Source organism: Heliangelus exortis, chromosome 3, assembly GCF_036169615.1.
Source record: "Heliangelus exortis chromosome 3, bHelExo1.hap1, whole genome shotgun sequence".
Lineage (NCBI taxonomy): Eukaryota > Metazoa > Chordata > Aves > Apodiformes > Trochilidae > Heliangelus > Heliangelus exortis.
In genome coordinates, this window is record NC_092424.1 from 115,069,242 (window position 1) to 115,089,080 (window position 19,839).

The following is a 19,839-nucleotide window of genomic DNA, read 5'->3' on the forward strand; positions in this document are numbered from 1 at the left end:
GGGGGGTAAAAGGCAGTGGGGTTCCAGCAGTTGGTGGGGTTCTAGCAGTTCCCAGTGCGTGGTGGGATCCAGGCAGTTGGTGGGGTCCTGGTGGGGGTCCCAGGGATGATGGGGTGGTGGGTTGTCCCAGTATAGGTGTGAGGAGTCCCAGTGGGTGGGTAGGGTCCAGGTGATGGTGGGGTCCCAATGGGTGGGTGGGTGGGTGGGTGGGAGGGGTCTCTGCCCCCCCTGACCACCTCCCCTCTCCAGTCCAACCCGGTCATGATCGATGCCAAAGAAGTCTCCGCCGCGCACCGGGCACGGTACTTCTGGGGGAACCTCCCCGGGATGAACAGGTTGGTGACAGCCCCCCAGCACTGAGACCCCTGAGCACTGAGACCCCTGAGCACTGAGACCCCCGGCACTGAGACCCAGCACTGGGACCCCCGCAGCACTGAGACCCCCCCCAGCATTGAGACCCCAAGCACTGAGACCCCCCCCAGCACTGAGACCCCCCCCAGCACTGAGACCCCTCCAGCACTGAGACCCCTGAGCAATGAGACCCCCAGTACTGAGACACCCCCCCCAGCACTGAGACCCCTGAGCACTGAGACCCCCAGCACTGAGACCCCCAGCACTGAGACCCCCCCAGCACTGAGACCTCCCCGACCCCAGGAGGGGCTGCAGGAGGGGCCAGACCCCCGGCCTCTCCCCATCCCAGGTGTGTCTGAGGGTCCTGGGGGGGAGCTCAGCACCCCCCAAATGCCCCTAGTGGTGCTCTCTATGGAGGGATTGGGTGGCTTGGGGCTGTCCCCTGTGCCCCTCCTGGTGGTACATGGCTGGTGGCCATGGGGACAGGGGCCACCACCTGCCACAGCCCCACAGAATGGCCTCGCCTCCCCCAACCTCTGTCTGGAGAGTGGGGGACAACATGGGGACAGGGTGGGGACGTGGCACTGCCACCCCAAGCCCACCCTGTGTCCCCCAGGCCACTCGCCTCCACCGTCAACGATAAGCTGGAGCTGCAGGAGTGCCTGGAGCACGGCAGGATAGCCAAGGTCAGCAGGGACAGGGGGACACCACAGGCATGGGGGGACAGTGGGGACATGGCCAAGGGGATGGGGGGGATGTTGCATGGCCAAGGGGGTGGTGGGGACGTGGCCGAGGGGACAGAACAGTGGGGACGTGGCCGTGGGGACATTGGGTTCCCAGCCCCCTTGGGCTGCCAGGAGGTGTCCCCTGAGGGCAGAGCAGGGCCGTGGCTGTGTCCCCCCAGGATGGGGGTTGGGGGAGGTCCCTGTGTCCCCCCTGTCCCCGGCATGACCACCCCGTGTGTGCCCCCCCAGTTCAGCAAAGTGCGGACCATCACCACGCGCTCCAACTCCATCAAGCAGGGCAAGGACCAGCACTTCCCCGTCTTCATGAACGAGAAGGAGGACATCCTGTGGTGCACAGAGATGGAGAGGTACCCCCTGGGCCCCCCCCAAAAACTGTCTGTGTCCCCTCCAAAAAACAAAACCACAAAACCAAAGCAGCAGTGCAAAAAATCCACACAAAAAACCCCAAAATATCAAGGAAAAAAACCAAGGGGGAAAAGCCCCGTATTTTTAGGATTTGGGGGGTGGGTTTGGAGGTGGGAGGGTCAGGTTTTAATTGTGCCACCCCCCCACAGGGTGTTTGGGTTCCCCGTGCACTACACGGATGTGTCCAACATGAGCCGCCTGGCCCGGCAGCGGCTGCTCGGCAGGTCCTGGAGCGTCCCCGTCATCCGCCACCTCTTCGCTCCCCTGAAGGAATATTTTGCCTGCGTTTAGAAACAAAAAACAAAGCAAAACAAACCACGCAGAAAAATCAACGGATCAACCCCAACAAAAAAAGAAAAAAGAGAAAAAAAAAAGAAAAAAAAAAGAAAAAAAAAAGTATAAAAGGGACGGGGGACAAGGAACTGGTGACACACAGACAGAGCGAGTCAGAAACAAACACAAAACCAAACCACCGAGCCCCATCCACGCCGAGAGGAGTGAAAGGAAAACAAGAATTTTAAAGGAAAAAAAAAAGGAAAAAAAAAACCAACCAAAAAAGATGGAATGAGAGAGAAGAGTCAGCACCCGGCAGAGGGACCCCCGGCACGCAGCGTCTCCCGAGCCAGAGTGGCCTCTCCTGAGCCCCCCCATGTGCAGCTTTGAGCCTCTTGCAAACAAACAAACAAACAAACACACCCGGAAAAAAAAAAAAAAAAAAAAGGACAAAAAAAAAAAAAATTCAGCCCACCAATGGAAAAAATGGAATATGAGGAAAAAAAACAACATGAAGAGGAAACGGAAAAAAACGAAAAACAACAAAAAACCAAAACAATTTTTTTAATTATTATTTTTTAAATTTTTTTCCTTTTTTTTTGAGAGGGGGGGGTTTCACCTTTTTGAACACCCCTGGCTCCCTCCTGGCTGGGTTCTTCTGCTGGTTCCTGCTGCCTGGAGGTGGGGGGAAGGAACCACCAGCAGCTGGGGGAGTCCCCCAAATCGTCACAAAAATGACAAAAAAAATCCAAGACGACAAAACCCAACCCCTGCAGAGGGGCGGGGGGAGACGCTGGGGCCGGAACCCCCCCTCTGATTTTTTTTCCACCAGCACCACGCTGCCGGCAGGGCAGCCCAGCCCCCCCCGGCCCGCCCCTTCTTTTCTCCAGGATTTTTTGGGTGCCTACCACGGGAAAACCTTGAAGCAAGAAACCCCCACACCCCCCCCCGAAGCCGCTGTTACCTCTTGTTTACAGTTTCCGTGTCTCTGCCAGAGCTGCTGCTGGAGATGCTGACTCTCCGGGGGTCTCCGGGGGGGCTCCCTCCATACCTCCCGGACTGCTCTACAACCGATTCTCATGGTGCTGACCCAGCCGGGACCGCAGCTCCCGCGGTGCCTTACGTGTGCCGGGCCTTGCCGAGCGGGAGGGGGCCGGGAAGGGTCTCTGCTCCCCCAGCCCCACTCATGCAATAACCTTGAGGTTTTTGGGTTTGTTTTTTTGTTTTGTTTTGGATTTTCTCCTCTTTTTTTTTTTCTTTTTCTTTTTCCTTTCCCAAACACACGCACGCACACACACACACAAAAAAAAAAAACCCTTAAAACTTCAAACAGGCAGCGCTGTCCACCCCCGGTGCCACCGCCCTGACACCCCGGTGATGACGGCCCTGCCCCGGACGCCCACAAACAAACGTACTGGTGCTGTTCTGGCGTCCCCGGTGCTGGTTCCGTGTGTGTGTGTGTGTGTGTGTGTGTGTGTGTGTCCCCTCCCTCCATGTCCCCCCGTGTCGTCCCCTCCCCCCAGTCCCGGGGGTCCTATCCCGGGGGTCCCATCCCGGGGTTCTCCCCCCGGGGGTCCCGGCCCGGTGCTGTGCCCGCCTGCCAGGCGGGGGCGATGGGTGCTGCAAGGTTTGGGTCTTGCCATAAAAAAACAACCACAAAACAACAAAACTAAATCAAAACCACAAAAGCTGTGGTGGTGCCGGCATGGCGCGGGGGGTTGGGGTGGGGCTGGGGGTGTTGGTGCTGGAGTTGGTGGTTGCTGGGTGCCGGCTCGGCGCCGGTTCGGTGCTGTTTGGGTCCCGTGTGTCCCCGGCCCCTGGTGCTACACCCGCGGGGCTGAGGGGGCCGTGTCTGGTGTTTGGGGTGCCCCGCGGGGCAGGCAGGGTGCTGGGGGATGGTGCTATTGTCTGGCAGCTCGGGTGCCGCGGTGGGTCCGGGGCATCGCCCCCCGCCCCCGGTACCCCCCCGGCGGGGCGGCCGGACTGGTGCTACGGCGCGGGGGTCGCGGTCCCACCGCGGGCTCTTCTCTAACTGTGAAAGGTGTCGGGGCCCCGCCGGGCCGGGCCGGGCTCGGTGCCGGGTGCTGGTCTATGGCAACGAGCCCCCCCCCCCTCCCCGGGGCCGGGGGTGCTGGGGGTCCCCCCACGCCTGGTGCTACCGGGGGTCCGGCGGCCCCTCTGACGGCGGGGGGGAGCAGGACACGGCCCCCCGGGGTGCTGAGCTCCCGTCCATGTCCCCATGGCCGGGGTCCTGCTGCGGGGAGGGGGGGCCGGGGGGAAGCGCACAGCCCCCTCCCGGGCCACAGGGGCCTGGCGTATTCCTGGGGCAGGGGTGGGGGTCCCGGGGGACCCCCTGGTGCCGGTTCGGGGTGGTGTCAGCACAGCCCGTGGGGCTTCCGAACCCACTCCAGGCCCTGCGGTCGGGACGGCTGAGCTGGTGCTGGATCCGGTACCCAGGCTGGTGCTGGATCCGATGGTGCTGGAGCTGGCATCAAATTCGATGCTGGATCCAATGCCAGGTTGGATGCCAGAGCCGGTTCTGGGTCTGATGATGTTGGAGCTGGTGCTGGGTCTGAGGCTGGATCTGATTTGGAGCCGGTGCTGGGTCTGATGATGTTGGAGCCGGTGCTGGTGCCGGATCCAATGGTGCTGGATCTGATGCTGGATCCAGTGCCGGAGTCGGGGCTGGATCCAATTGTGCTGGATCCAATGCCAGAGCTGGTGCTGGATCTGATGTCGGGGATGGTTCCAGATCAAATGATGCTGGAGCTGGTTCTGGTGCTGGAACTGGTTCTGGCTCTGGTGCCGTGTCGGCTGCTCCGTGGGGACCCTGGGGAAAAAGTTTTGAGTTTTTACCGTACCCGACCGACATCTTTTTTTTTTCTTTTTTTTTTTTTCTTTTTCCCTTTTTTTTTTTCTTTTTTTTAATAAATAAATAAACAGAGACCTCGTGTTGCACAGCCCGAGCTGGGGGGGTGGCAACTACGACAAAAAAAAAAAAAAAAAAAAGTGAAAAAAAAAAAAAAAAAAGCCTATAAATTCCTTCAGATCCGCCGAGGGAGCAGGGGACAAACACGGTGCTAAAACATTTTATTAAAAATATATATTGTTAAATTAAGTCTGCTGTCTGGACAATGACTGTTTGTTTTGTTTTCTTGTAGTGGAGTTTCAAAGAGCACTATTATTTTACTCTTATATATTATTATTAAAAAAAAATAATTAAAAAAAAACTAGAAAAAACATAAAAAGAGGAAAAAAAATAAAAAAAAAAACCACCCGAAAAAAGGCATTTTAACTTTGTACTTGAAAACTAAACGAGAGATTTCCTGTGTTTTAGCCTAGGCATTGAAGTAGCTGACGCTTCCTATGTGTGGGGACTCATGTACTCATCCCGAGGGACAAAGCGGGCGTTCCGGTACCGGTACCCCCACCCACCCCCCGTCGGCTCAGCCGCACTCCCCCCCTACATTCCCGGCACCGCCGCGACCCCCCCTTTTGCCCCAAAAAGCCTAAAAAAAAAAAAAAAAAAAAACAACCAACCTACCCAACCATTTTTCTCCCTTTCTCGGTTCGGTTCGGTTCTGTTCGTCCCGCTTGGGTTCTGTCGGTTTTGTTTTTTTTTTTTTTTTAGGGTCGCTTCTCTATTTATTGCCGCCGGTCCGTGCCCCCCCGGGCCCCCCCGCTGTCTGTGTGAGTATTGCTCGTGACTTTGCTGTTCGCAACTAATTAAACAAAGGTCAATTTGCGTGCCGCAGGTGTAGGAGTCTGTCCCGCCCTCCCCCGCCCATCGCCTCCTTTCTTTGCAGGTTTTGAGACTTTTTTTTGTTTGTTTCGTTTCGGTTTGGTTTTTTTGGGTTTTTTGTTTTTGTTTTTGTTTGTTTGTTTTTTTTTTTTATATTATTGTTGTTATTATTATTATTGTTATTTTTCTTTTTTTCCTCCTTCGGTGCCCAGAAGAGTTTCTACTGCAGCCGAGCTCCTTCCTAATGTACTTGTGCTGGAGAACACTTGAATCAATGTACTGTTTGTGCAGAAAAAAAAACGAAAAAAAAAAACAGAAAAGAAAAAAAAAAAAAAAAAGAGGGAAAAAAAAAAAAAAAAAAGAGGAAAAAAACCCAATCAAGCTGCTCGGAGGTGTCTGCTCTGTCGTGGGGGGGGAGGGTCCGGGTGATGGGGACATCTACGGGGGGCAGCAGGTGGTGGGGTCCTAGCACAGGTGGGTGGGGGGTCCAGGTGATGGTGGGATCCTGCTGGGGGGTGGGGGTCCGGGTGGGAGAGAGGGCCTGGTGGGCAGGGAGGTGGTCCTGGTGTGTGGTGGGATCCAGCTGATGGGACGGGCCCCTGGTGCCAGCAGATGATGGTGTCCTAAGGGCACGTGAGGGGGTCCCAATGGATGGGGGGGGTCCCAGTGTGGGTGGCTCAGGTGATGGTTGGCAGGGGGGCTTTGGGGGGGATTTGTTTCCGGTGGGAGAGGATCGGTGAGATGGGAATGATGGAGGTGTGTGGGGGGCACTTGGGGATCAGCAGGTGATGGATCCCGAGGGGTACAGGGGGAGTCCAACTGTGTCATCTGGAGCCAGTGGGTGCTGGGACACCCATATGGGTGGGGGGCTCCAGGTGGGCATTTGGATGGCAGCAGGCAATAGAGGGGTCCTGTGAGACCAGGTCCAGGAGATGGGGGGGACCTGGTGGTCCCAGTGGTGTTCCAGCAGGTGGTGGGGTCCCAGTGATGATGGAGGCCCAATGGGTGGGGGGGATCTCCGTAGGGGTGTGGGGGTCCTGGCAATGGTGGGGTGCTGGTGGGTGGGTGCTGGGGTCCTAGCCAGGGTGTCAGTGGAACCTGGTAAGTGGTGGGGTCCAGGGGAGAGTGGGGTCCCAATGGGTGGTAGGGTCCCAGCATGGAGGTGGGGGTGTTCAGGTGATTGTGGGGTCTCAGGGGGTGGTGGGATCCAGCTGTTTATGGGGTGCCAGTGACAGTGGAGTCCCAGTCCCAGTCCCAACCCCAACAAATTGGGACCCCACGTTTCTACCCCATGAGCTGCGGGTCAAGAAAATGCCGTGCACAGCCCCTGCCTCAGTTTCCCTTCAGCTGGAGAGCACCAAGTGGGTGCCTCGTCTGGAAGGGGCTCCAGGAAAGCTGGGGAGGGACTTGGGACAAGGGCCTGGAGGGATGGGACCCTGCGAGGGGGAAGGGTTTGCAGCTGGGAGAGGGGAGATGGAGAGGAGATCTTGGGCAGGGAGGGAGGGAGGGAGGGAGGGAGGGAGAAATTGTTTGGTTGGACTTGGTGATCTCAGAGGTCCTTTCCAGCCATGAGCATTCTGTGATTCTCAGGTGTGGGACATGGGTTAGTGGTGGCCTGGAATAAGGTGATGTCCTGGCTGGGCTGGAGTGGGACAGGACAAGGGGGAAGGGTTTGGAGCTGGGAGAGGGGAGATGGAGAGCAGAATCCCAGAGAAGCAAAGATGAGGGGGGAAATCAGTGCCCCAGAGGCAATCCTTGCCCTGAGATCTGGTTTGGTCAAGAAACTGGAGTGGTGCTGGGTCCATCTCTGTGGTCCCCATCAGCAGAAGGACACGGAGCTGTTGGAGCCAGTGCAGAGGAGGCCCTGGAGCTGCTGGGAGGGCTGGAGCAGCTCTGCTCTGGAGCCAGGCTGAGAGAGTTGGGGGTGTTGAGGCTGGAGAAGAGAAGGCTGCAACGGGGAGACCTTAGAGCACCTTCCAGTGCCTGAAGGGGCTCCAGGAAAGCTGGGGAGGGACTTGGGACAAGGGCCTGGAGGGATGGGACCCTGCGAGGGGGAAGGGTTTGCAGCTGGGAGAGGGGAGATGGAGAGGAGATCTTGGGCAGGGAGGGAGGGAGGGAGGGAGGGAGAAATTGTTTGGTTGGACTTGGTGATCTCAGAGGTCCTTTCCAGCCATGAGCATTCTGTGATTCTCAGGTGTGGGACATGGGTTAGTGGTGGCCTGGAATAAGGTGATGTCCTGGCTGGGCTGGAGTGGGATAGGACAAGGGGGAAGGGTTTGGAGCTGGGAGAGGGGAGCTGGGGCTGAGATGGGAGGGAGAAATTGCTTGGGGTGAGGGTGCTGAGCCCCTGGTTGCCCAGGTTGCCCAAGGAAGCTGTGGCTGCCCCATCCCTGGCAGTGTCTCAGCCCAGGTTGGATGGGGCTTGGAGCCCCCTGGGCTGGGGGAGGGGTCCCTGACCGTGGCAGGGGGGGCACTGGGGGGGCTTTGAGGTCCCCCCGACCCCAGCTGTGACCCCGCTGACCGCTGTGGGTGTTACTGGGCTGTACTGGGAGCACCTCATGGGGCTGCCATGGGTGGCCATGGGGGAGCGGTGGGATGGGGGGGCGTCAGCGGGTGCCCTGGGAGGGGGCGAGAAGGGGGGGTTACCCTGGGACGGTACAGGGTTGACAGGAGGGGCTCTGGGGAGGGGGGGGCACATGGGAGGTCTGGGTGGGCCATGGGAAGGTCCGTGGGGCGCCGTGGGGCCTGTCCCGAGGGACCCCACGGGGGGTGCCGGGGGTCTCTGGGCCCCCGCCCGCCTTTGTGCCCGCTCCCGTCGCCATGGCAACGCGCGGGCAGGTGGTGACGCTGGGCGTGGCCTAGGTCTGGCCACGCCCCCTCGTCCGTCAGCCCGTCCGCGCGCCGCCCACCTTGCTGGCGGCGCTCGGTCACGCCCCTCCCTGGGAAATCTGGACAGCTATTGGTCGAAGCGAGTCATTCCCCGCCCCCCTCGGGGAAGACGGGACGGCGATTGGCTGAAGCGGCGGTCAGACCCCGCCCCCCCGCGCCGCGCAGGTTGGGGTGAGAGGCGATCGCGGGCGGGGAGCGGAGCGGGCGCAGCCGGAGCGGGAGCGGAGCGGAGAGGAGAGGAGGTACCGGGGCCGGGCGGGGCCGGGCGGGGCCGGGTGGGCTGGACCGACACGGGCTGGGACGTTCCCGCACCGGCGGGACCTGACTTGGTGGCGGCCGCATCGTGACGGGTGGGACAACCGCGACAGGTGCGTGTATCGCGACAGGCAGGGGCGTCGCGACAGGCGAGGAAAGCGGGAGGGTGGGGAGAGCCACGCCTCGCCTTCTCTTCGCACCTCGTGGGTTATATAGTGGGACTGAACCTTTTTGCCTATGTCCCGCCGTCCGCGTCCGAAGGGTCACCTGTCGCGACAGGGTGATGGTGCGGCGACAGCGCGCGGCGCTCTCCTAGGCGGGGTGTGGCGGCGGGGTCCGCCCGTCCTCCCCCCTCCCAGCCCCAGCGGACCCGTCTCTCTCGTCGTCGCCCTATCGCGACCGGGTGCGGAGCAGCAGGTGCACGGAGCGGCTGGCGGGGAGGGGGGGTCCCGCCGGGCCTGGCCCATTGTTCCGCCGGGGCTCCCGGGCGGCCCCGCCCCGGCTCGGAGCATCCTTTGTGCTGGGCGGCACCGGGGCTTTGTCTGCGGGGCCGCCACGGGCTGAGGATGCCGGATTCCTTCCGCGCCCTCCTCCGCGGCCACCGGCGACCCCCGAGGCCGCCCCTCGCCCCGCCGACCCCGCCCGGAACCCCCGCACCGGGGGCGGCGGCCCGGTCTCCCCCCCGCCAGCTCCGTTCTGTGCCCGGTGCCCCCCCGCAGCTCCGGCCGGGATCCCCGGGCGCTGGCAGACCCCCGCAGGGTGCCCCCGGCCTGCCGCACTGCCTCTCCCCCCTGGCACACCCGGTCACCGGGATCCCATTGCTGGGGGCTGGGGGGTCCCACCAGGCGCCTGTCACCCTTCGGCGGTGGCACCGCGGTGGCTCGGGCGTGGCTGTGCCAAGGTGCCACCGGCTGCTTGACCACCCGCAGCCCCCCGGGGCTGCCCCAGCACCCGCCACCCGGGATCGAGGTCCCCCTGGACAGCTCCGCCCCCCTCCCCCCGGGGCGGTGGCTCGGTCACCCCGACCCCTGAGCGGGACCCCGGCACCGCCGTGTCCCGAGGGGAGGTGGGGAAGGGGCAAGGATGGGGGCACGGGGAGGGGGGCACGGCCAAAGGGGCAGTCCCAGGCTGAGGGGCAATACCCACCCCGCCGTGTCCCCTTGCCGGTGAGTGTGCTTTGAGGTCACAGCCCCCCCGACCCCTGACAAAGGAGGGCCCCGGGGGTGGGGGGGTGCTGGGGGTCTCACCGGCACAGACAAAAGCAGGGGGCAGCAGAGGGGCTGTGGGGGGGCCGGGCCCGGACCTCGCTTCTCTGCACGATGCGGCTGTGCCGCAGCCCCCCCACCCTGCACAAAGGCCCCGCAGCTGCCCCGACCCCGACAGGTGCCCCCCCAGCACCCCCCCTCTGCGCAGGGGTCCCTTTGTCCCGACGGGGTCACAGCTGTCCTGGCCGAGCAGCCGGGGGGCGCTGGGGGGGGTCTCCAACCCCCCGAGATTGCCACACTGCTTTGTGTGCCGGGACCCGCCGTGTGCCCCCCGCCTCCCTCCGAGGGTCTGTGCCAGGGGGGGAGCCGGCTGGGGTGCGGGGTGTCGGGCAGGGGGTCCCCCCGGGCAGCTTGTGCACCCCCCGGTGCTGACATTGCAGTTCTGGGGAGCCTGTGGTCTGGCACAAGCCCCCCACCCCGGGGACACTGCCGGAGGTAGCTGTGCCACCGCAGGATGAGACCCCCGGGGGGAACAGGGCAGGGGCGGGGGGCCAACCCCCTGGGAATGTTGGGGGACAGCTGGGAGGGGGGGGGGGGGCGGACAGCCTGGACTGGATATGGGGCCCAGTGTGACAGCTGGTGGCAGAGGGGACAGAACCCTCCCCTCAGGGCTGGGCCAGGGCCCCCTGGGGTGGGTCAGGTGCCACCCTTGTCCCCCCCATCCCATCCGTGCTGGGTTCCCTGTGGGTGCGGCCCCCGGCACTGGCTGCCCCCCCCCCCCTCGCTGCCGCGCTCCAGATCCATCCATCACCGCCGCACGCTGCCATTTGGGGGGGGGCCTTGAGGCCTCCCGCACCCCCACCCCTGCTCCCTGGAGGGTTTGAGGGGGGTGGGTCAGTGGTCCCCATAGCGGCTCCGGTGGTCCTTCACCCCCCCAAGGTCTGCCCTGCCCCATGTCCCCACCATCGTGAGCGGTTGGGCAGAACTGGCCCGGGCAGGGGTCCCGCTGCCCCCCAGCGCGGTTGTGGGGTGCGGTGGGCACAGCCGATCTATCCCCTCCCTCCCCTCCTCCCGCCAGGCCCCAGCGGCCACCGCGGCTCCCGGGGAAGCCATTTGTCCCCTGCCTGCCCCACGGGCTGCCGCTGGCACCGGCGTCACGGCAGGGACAGCGTGTGACATCCCCGCTCCCGGGGGGGCTGTGGGGTCCGGGGGGGCTGGGGCCCCGCTGGGCGCTGCCGTGGGCTTTGCCCGTGGTCGTGCTGGCAGTGCCAGGCTGCCCACAACACTCAGGGATCCCGGGGGGGGGAGCTTGCCCCGTGGTCAGGGGTCCCTGAGGGTGGCAGGGGGGGGGTCTCAGCCCCCCTCGACGCGTGCCGGGAGCGGCAGCACGTGCCCAGCCGGTCGATGGGGTCTGACCTTCATCTGCCGAGTGAATTATGGATGGGGAGGGGAATGCCCTCTGCTGTCACAGGGGTGGTGGCTGAGCGGTGGCACTTACCAAACCGTCCACTGTCACCCTGTGGTGCCACCGGGCTGAGGAGGGGTGGGCTGGCAGGGGGTACCACAGCTCCTCTTGGTGGGGTCTCCAGGGCAGGGGGGCTCAGTGGGATGGCAGCACCCAGGAGCCCCCGGGTGGGCAATGTGTGGGGGTGGGTCCTGTCCCGGGGGGTGGCAGCAGGGCTGACATCTGGGGCGGTGTCTGCACCAGGGGGTGACAGCAGCGCTGATATTTGGGTGGGGGGTTCCTGAGCTGGGGTCTGGCAGCAGGGCTGACTTCCCCCCCCCCTCCCCCTCCCCAGCACCATGCTCGCCACGGCGGCCACCGTGCGGATCCTGATCAAGGGGGGGAAGGTGGTGAACGATGACTGCACCCTGGAGGCCGATGTCTACATCGAGAATGGGGTCATTCAGCAAGTGGGGCGCGAGCTGATGATCCCCGGCGGCGCCAAGGTCATCGATGCCACCGCCAAGCTGGTCATCCCTGGTGGCATCGATACCAGCACCCACTTCCACCAGACCTTCATGAACGCTACCTGCGTGGATGATTTCTACCACGGTACCAAGGTATGGCCCGGCTGCCGCCCCCCGGCCCCCCTGTCCCCATGTCCCCATCATCCCATCCTGTCCCCCGGCTCAGAGCATCCCGGCACCGCCTGGCTCTGTCACCACACACAGAGCCACCATTGTGCCGGCACTGCCCGCTCCCCTGGGTGGAGGGCTGGGCTCTGCCACCCCCCCTGCAGCAAAGTAGGGGGTGCCCAAAGGGGGGGTCCCTGCTGGGGCCCCCAGCCCATCCCCACAGCACGCCTTGCTGGCAAAGGAGCTTTGGGGATTAGCCGGGCAGGGTGAGCTGGGGACACCGGCAGCACCCGTCCTGCTGCCCACGCCTGCCCCAGCACTGGGAGGGGGGGGGGGGGGCTTCTGCCAGCCCTGGGCACCCCCAGCCCACAACAGGGTAGCCCAGACTCCCCCTGGCCCCAGATCTGGCAGTGGGTGCTGGGGGTGTGGGTGTTGGGTGGCGGCACGATGCGGCTCTCCAGATGTGCCGTGCACCAGATGCGCTGCTGCTGCTGCAGGAGGTGTGGTGAGGGGGGGTCTGTGTTGGAAACAGGGTCCAGTGGGCAACACCAACCCCCTGGGGTGGCTTTGCCAGCCCAGTGACCCAAGGAGCAGCCCGGTCAAGGTAGGGTGTGCAAATCCTGCCCCTCCGCCCCTCACTGCCGGTGTCACCTGTCCCCTGCAGGCAGCCCTGGTTGGGGGGACAACGATGGTGATCGGCCACGTCCTGCCCGACAAGGAGACCTCTCTGCTGGACGCCTACGAGAAGTGCCGCAGCCTGGCAGACCCCAAGGTCTGCTGTGACTACGCCCTCCACATGGGGGTCACCTGGTGGGCGCCCAAGGTGAGTCCAGACACCCCCAAGATGGCTCCCACCACCCCCAGGCCACCCCCTGGGACAGCTCCAGTGCCGGAGCAGCTGCTGCCAGCGGGGCTAATTCCCAGCCCCACTGATCCCATTAGCTGCTCAGGGGGGTGGGCTCAGCCCCCCGCCCGCCTCTGGAGCCGTCTTGATCCCAGCTCAGCAGGGCAGGGGGTCTCCGTGGGGCAGAGGATCTCTGGGGGGCAAGGGGTTTCAAGTGCAGCATGGGGTTCCCATGGAGCAGGGGCTCTCTATGGGGCAGGGGATACCCATGAGGCATGGGGTCCCAGCAGGACAGGTGGTCCTCACGGAGCAGGGGGTCTCTATGGGTCAGGACATCTCCATGGGGCAGGGGTTCCCATTGGGGCATGGGTCCCCCATAGACCAGGGGCTCTCCGTGGAGCAAGCAGGGGTTTCCTAGTGAGGTAGGGGGCCTCAGTGGGGCAGGAGGTCCCCACTGGGGCAAGGGGTCCCAGTGGTGCTCAGCCCCTCACCAGTGTGGGGAAGGTACCACTCCACGGAGGGGATCGGGAAGCCCAGCAGTGGTGGCCTCAGGCTGGGGGGGGACCTCCTGCTTCAGCATGACCCCCCATGGGTGCTGGACCCCTCAGTGCACAGACCCCTCCCCATGAGTGCTCTGTACTGCCTGCCCCACCTGGATAGGGTGTGGGTGACACGCAACCCCCTCCCCAGCCTCTCCCCTCCCTACGTCACCCCATGGCAGGGCCACAATCCCCCTGTCCCATTGTGTGGGGTCCCACTGTGTGTCCCCTGACACAGGTGAAGGCGGAGATGGAGACGCTGGTGCGGGAGAAGGGGGTGAACTCCTTCCAGATGTTCATGACCTACAAGGACCTCTACATGCTGCGGGACAGCGAGCTCTACCAGGTCCTGCGGGCCTGCAGGGACATCGGGGCCATCGCCCGGGTCCACGCCGAGAACGGGGAGCTGGTGGCTGAGGTGAGCACTGGGATGGGGTAGGGACACGTGCCATCCCCTCCCAGTGTCACCTCCCAAAACCCTCACTCCTAAAATTCCACCCCTAAGGGAGCCAAGGAAGCGTTGGACCTGGGCATCACCGGCCCCGAGGGCATTGAGATCAGCCGGCCTGAGGAGGTGGGTGACAGTTTGGTGTCCCCAAATCACAAGTGGGACCCAAGGTGTGTGTGGGGTGTCTCACCCATGGCTTTGTCCCCACAGCTGGAAGCTGAAGCCACCCACCGTGTCATCACCATCGCCAACAGGGTGAGTTGTGACAAAGCTCAAAAACATTAAAGGTGGGCACCCCGGGCACCCCACGTGTCCCAGGTGCCCCTCGGTGTGGTGGCATTGACCCCCCCCATCTCCACAGACCCACTGCCCTGTCTACCTGGTGAATGTCTCCAGCATGTCCGCCGGGGATGTCATCGCTGCCGCCAAGATGCAGGGTGAGGGGCTCGGGGGGGCACCCCCGGGAATGGGGACACCCCCCCTGCAGGGGAGTTGGGGGTGCCAGACAGGTGGGAGGACACAGAGGTGGGGATGTGGAGGGACACGGACACATGTGCTGGGACTCGGGGCACATGGGGATGTGGGCACAGAGTGTTGGGGACACTCATGGGCAGTGGGGACATGCAGGGACATGGGACACGTGGGGACATGGGCAGAGACTGGTGGGGCCAATGGTGGGTGATGGGGACATTGGCACAGACTGATGGGGGTGTGCCCCTAGGGACGTGGGACACGTGTGGAGGCTTGGGCACAGGCTGATGGGGAAACTCGTGGGCAATGGGAACACAAAGGGACACGGACACACAGAGGGACACGGGATACACGCAGGGACGTGTGGGGTAATGGGGACACGGATGGACACGGGACACAGGCAGGGCGTATGTGGGCAGTGGGAAGGTCACAGGCAGTGTAGGGCCATGTTTTGTGCAGAGCCACGGACACGTGTAGCGTGGGGACACGCATGGGACCACGGACACACGTGGCACAAGGACACGCAGGACTGTAGACACACGTGATATGGGGACACGTGGGGCTGCTCGGAGAGGCGGGGGCTGCATCCCCCACGACAGCCCCGTCCGTGCCCCCGCCCCACGCCTGTGCCCCCCCCCAGGGAAGGTGGTCTACGCCGAGACCACCACAGCGCACGCCACGCTGACCGGGCTGCACTACTACCACCAGGACTGGTTCCACGCCGCCGCCTTCGTCACCGTGCCCCCCCTGCGCCTTGACACCAACACCTCTGCCTACCTCATGAGCCTGCTGGCCAAGTGAGGGACCCCCATCCCCGACACCCCCTCCCCAGCTTGCAGTGCTGCCGGTGTGGCCAGGGGTCACCAGCACCCTACGGCTCCCTGGGCACCCCAATGCCCGGGTCCCCCATTCGCCGGGACCCCCCTCCCCAGGGACCCCGTGTGTGGATGCTGAGCACCCCAAGCACCTCGGTCTCCCAAGTCCTGAGCTCCACCAGCACCCCACTGCATGGGTGACCCATTCTACAGGCACCCCTCTGCCTGGGTACCCCACGGCGTGGGTGCCGAGCACCCCGAGCACCCCATTGCTTGGGTACCCCACTCCCCGAGCACCCCAATTCTTAGGCACCAAGGTCCCCAGGCACCCTACTCCATGGGTACCCCAGTCCCTACCTCCTCTGCCTCCCTGGCCACCCCACTCCCCAGGCCCCCCAGGCCCCCCAGTCCCTGGGTGCTGAGCTCCCCCAGCACTCCACTGCATGGGTCCCCCATTCCCTGAGTACCCCATTATCTGGGCTCTCAGCTCCATGAGCATCCCATGGCTGGGGTCCCCACTTCCCCCGCGCCATGGGGCCATGTCCAAGGCTGTCCCCCCCCCTCCACAGTGACACTCTGACTGCGGTGGCCTCGGACCACCGTCCCTTCAGCACCAAGCAGAAGGCCATGGGCCGGGAGGACTTCACCAAGATCCCCCACGGTGTCAGCGGGGTGCAGGACCGCATGAGCGTCATCTGGGAGCGTGGCGTGGTACGGGGGGGTCCCTGGCTTGGGGGGTGGGCGGGTGGGGATGGTCCCACCCAGGAGCTGCATAGGGCATTTTCCTGACCTGCAGTTGGTGGGGTAGAAACATGGGGTCCCGATTTGCTGGAGGTCTGCTCCCCCACACTGGGACCCCACTGTCACTGGGACCCTACAAACAGCTGGACCCCACCACCCCTTGGGACCCCATCACCTGCTGGAACCCCTCTGCCCACCAGGACCCCACAATCACCCGGACAGCCCCACCTCTATACTGGGACCCCACCACCCATTGGGACCCACTGACACCCTGGCTAGGGCCCCAGCACCCACCCACCAGCACCCCACCATTGCCAGGACCCCCCCACCCCTAGTGAGATCCCCCCCACCCATTGGGCCTCCATCATCACTGGGACCCCACCACCTGCTGGAACACCACTGGGACCACCAGGTCCCCCCCATCACCTGGACCCCCATCACCCATGGGGACCCACTGGTCTCTCCCGTAGGGCAGGGTTTGGTGTGGGTGGAGTGCTGGGGTTTTGGGCAGGATGGGGGCCCATCCTCACCCCCCGGTGTGGGGGCAGGTGGGGGGGAAGATGGACGAGAACCGCTTCGTGGCCGTCACCAGCTCCAACGCCGCCAAGCTCCACAACCTCTACCCCCGCAAGGGCCGCATCGTCCCCGGCGCTGACGCCGACGTCGTCGTCTGGGACCCCGAGGCCACCAAGTAGGTGCAGCCCCACCGGTGGTCGTCGGGTGGGGTCCTCGTGTCCCCAAGCACCCGTTCACCACCCCCCCCATCGTTGTCCCCTCCAAGGACCATCTCAGCCAGCACCCAGGTGCAGGGTGGGGACATCAACCTGTACGAGAACATGCGGTGCCACGGGGTGCCCCTGGTCACCATCAGCCGCGGGCGGGTGGTCTACGAGAACGGGGTCTTCATGTGCGCCGAGGGGACGGGGCAGTTCTGTCCCCTCCGCTCCTTCCCTGACACCGTCTACAAGAAGCTGGTGCAGCGGGAGAAGGTGAGGGGGGAGCTGGAGAGGGGCTGTGGGGGTCCCACCAAGGTGGCTCGGTGGTCTGTGCCACCCCAGAGCATGGCACAGGGGCAGTGAGGTCCCCGTGGGGGGGACACATGGAGCAGGACCCCCCAGCCCTCGCAGGGAGGGTTTGGTGAGCGGTGGTCTCACCGCAGTGGACTCAGGACCTGTCCTCAGCTCTGTCCTATGCTGTGCCCCTCCCTTGGAGTCCCTCACACCCGTGGGGGGGGACCCCTCCTACAGCACCCTCAGTGGGGGCTGAGGGTTAATGCTTGGTGCTGGGGGTGGGCATGGGGCATGGACCCCCCCTGAGCACCCTCCACCTGCATTCGATGCTGGGGGAGTCGCTGGGCATTGATGGGGAGAGGGGCTGCACTGCCAGGTCACCCACCCCCCCTGGGCCCTTCTCCTGCCCGGCAGCAGCCCCCCCACACCACAGCCCCCTCTCCAACCATAACTCCCCCACACGCAGCCCCCTTCCCATGCTGCAGGACCCCTCCCCACACTGCAACCCCCAGCCCCCTTCCTCACCCCCCTCCCTCTGTAAGGCAGTGGCCCCAGGGGTTGCCCAGTGCTCCCCAGCCCCCCGCAGCCCCCAACTCTCTCTTTCTCTACTTCCCACCCCCTCCTCCCCCCTGGCAGCGCTGGAAGCTGCGGGGGGTGGATCGCAGCCCCTACCTGGGGGACGTGGCCGCCGTGGTGCACACCGGCAAAAAAGAGACGGGGACCCCCCTGGCCGATACCCCCTCCCGGCCAGCCACACGCCACGGGGGCATGAGGGACCTCCACGAGTCCAGCTTCAGCCTCTCCGGTAAGAGCGGGGGTCCTACAGCCCCCGCCCCCCTCCCCGGGGGTTGCCAGCACTGCCTGGCTGCTCGCCACCCAAAAGTGTCCCCAACTGACACCCCAAATTGTCCCCACTGCCACCCCGAAGTGTCCCCACTGCCAACCCCAAGTGTCCCCTTCCCACGACCCCAGCCCTGCCCACCCCTCCATGCACCGGGGGTCCTGCCGGGGGGTCACTGCTGGGGGGGTCTGTGCCAGGGGGTCCAGGCAGAGTGGTCTGTGGGGGGGGGGGCCATATCGGGGGTGTAGGGGTGGCCGTCACCCTGACCACAGCCCTGACACCTGTCCCCTCACCCTCTGTCTCCTGTGTCCCCATGACCCCCCCGTCCCCCTCTGCTCCCATCCCCCTGTCCCCCTGTCCCCCTGCCCTCCCCCACTCCCCTGTGTGTCTCCCCTTCTATCCCCCTGTTCCCCTGTCCCCTCATCCCTCTTTCCATATGTGTCCTCACCCCGTCGTCCCCCTGTCTCCCCCCTCTCTCCCCTCTCTCTCCCCCCTCTCTCCCCCCTCTCTCCCCCCTGTCTCCCCCTCTCTCCCCTGTGTCCCCCCATGTCCCCGCTGTCCCCGCAGGCTCTCAGATCGATGACCACGTCCCGAAGCGAGCGTCAGCCCGGATCCTGGCTCCCCCCGGGGGTCGGTCGAGTGGCATTTGGTAGCGCCGGGGTCCTGTCCCCCGACTGAGGACCAGGCGCCGGCTCCGCGCCGTCTGTGCCCCCCCCCCGGGGACCCCCCGAAGCCCCCGGCCCGCCCGCGGGGCCGCAGCGGCCGCCGGGAGCCGTGCGTGGGGGTCGGGGGGGCTGCGGCCGGCTGGGGGGCCAGGGGGGGCCGGGGGGGGGGGGACGCGGCCCCCTCGTCCCGTTTCTGTTTGCACGTTGGGTCCGTGGAGTGTTGAGTTGTTTGTGTTCCCGTGGGAATGCTCGAGTGGTTCGTGTCACTAGTGAGGGGAGAGCAGGGACCCCCCAGCCCCCTGCCACCCCTGCCCTCACCCCCCTGCACCCCCAGCCTGGCCTCAGGCTGCCCCCCACCCTTGACACCCCCCCGACCCCCCCTGCAGCCTCACAGCACCCACACGCCTGCACGAGCATGGTACCGGCAGCTGCACACGTGTGTACACATGTGCACATGTGTGCATCCATCCATGGATGGTGCTGGGAGCTGCACACACGTGTACACGCGTGTGCATCCCTCCATGAATTGTGCCAGCAGCTTCACATGCGTGTACACACACTGCACAGTGCCAGCAGCTGCACATACATGCACATACGTGTGCATCTATTCATGAATGGTGCTGGCAGCTGCACCCACATGTACACGTGTGTACATCCATCCATGGATGGCGTTGGCAATGCCCACGTGTGCGCACACGTGTGCGTCTCTCCGTGTACCGTGCTGGCAGCTGCACACAGATGTAGGCAGGTGTGCAACCACCCGTGGATGGTGCTGGCAGCTGCACATGCATGTACACACGTGTGTCCCTCCATGCACAGTGCCAGCAGGCTTGTCACTGCCACGTGCGTGCACACTTGTCACACCGTGCACGGCGGCCTCATGAGATGTCCATAGCACACGTGTGTGTCCCTTCACGCATGGTGCTGGCAGGATGGCCGCTGCCACGTGTGTGCACACGCATGTCACACCGTGTGTGGCCTCAGTGACACGTTACTGCTTGCACGTGTGCCCCTCCATGCACGGTGCCAGCAGGCCCCTCATTGGCACATGTGCACACTTACACACGTCACACCACACAGCCTCAGCAACATGGCCATAGCACACGTGTGCACACGTGTGTGTCCCTCCACGCATGGTGTTGGCAGGGTGGCTGCTGCAGCACGTGTGCACACGCATGTCACACCCTGCACGGCCTCGGTCAGGTGTTTGTCGCACACGCATGTGCACACAGAAGCTCCTTGGCACGTGTGTGCACACATGTCCCCATCCCTCTGTGCACGTGGTGCCGGGAGCCCCCTCAGCCCTCCCCGTGTCCCCGAGGCAGCGGGTGGGGGTCTGGGTGCATGTGCCCCCCAGGACAGGGTCCTTGCTGCCCACTGGTGCTTCCTGGTGGGACCCCCACCAAGCCCCCCAGCCCCCCTGTCCTGTCCTTTTCCTTTGTGAGGGTCCCCTGGGTGGTCCCGGGGGGGCACAGCCTGGTGTAGGGGTCCTGCCCATCATGGGGGTCCTGCCCGTCATA

The 19,839-nt window shown here is 64.2% G+C and overlaps 3 protein-coding genes across 4 annotated transcripts in view; 2 read left to right on the forward strand and 1 right to left on the reverse strand.

Moving 5' to 3' along the window:
• Positions 1–5,005, forward strand: part of DNMT3A (DNA methyltransferase 3 alpha) — a 29,995-nt gene extending 24,990 nt beyond the window's left edge. Inside the window, exons 20-23 of the mRNA XM_071742308.1 lie at positions 250–335; positions 968–1,037; positions 1,326–1,444; positions 1,652–5,005. Of these exons, the coding sequence (XP_071598409.1) occupies positions 250–335; positions 968–1,037; positions 1,326–1,444; positions 1,652–1,793 (417 nt within the window). The 3' untranslated portion in view covers positions 1,794–5,005. The remainder of the gene's footprint in view (positions 1–249; positions 336–967; positions 1,038–1,325; positions 1,445–1,651) is intronic.
• Positions 1–19,839, reverse strand: part of OST4 (oligosaccharyltransferase complex subunit 4, non-catalytic) — a 59,640-nt gene that overhangs the window by 6,732 nt on the left and 33,069 nt on the right. The window lies entirely within an intron of this gene.
• On the forward strand, positions 8,692–18,431 carry DPYSL5 (dihydropyrimidinase like 5). 2 transcript variants are annotated; one of them, XM_071742291.1, is made up of 13 exons: positions 8,692–8,774; positions 11,666–11,930; positions 12,610–12,768; positions 13,567–13,746; positions 13,834–13,902; positions 13,987–14,031; positions 14,138–14,213; positions 14,888–15,044; positions 15,632–15,773; positions 16,352–16,494; positions 16,585–16,792; positions 17,450–17,618; positions 18,222–18,409. In XM_071742291.1, exons 2-13 carry the CDS (start codon positions 11,670–11,672, stop codon positions 18,305–18,307), a joined length of 1,695 nt encoding a protein of 564 aa, XP_071598392.1. In that variant the 5' UTR covers positions 8,692–8,774; positions 11,666–11,669; the 3' UTR covers positions 18,308–18,409. The 2 variants fall into 2 exon arrangements, with proteins under 2 accessions (XP_071598392.1, XP_071598393.1); XM_071742292.1 differs by lacking the exon at positions 17,450–17,618 and having other exon boundaries at positions 18,222–18,431.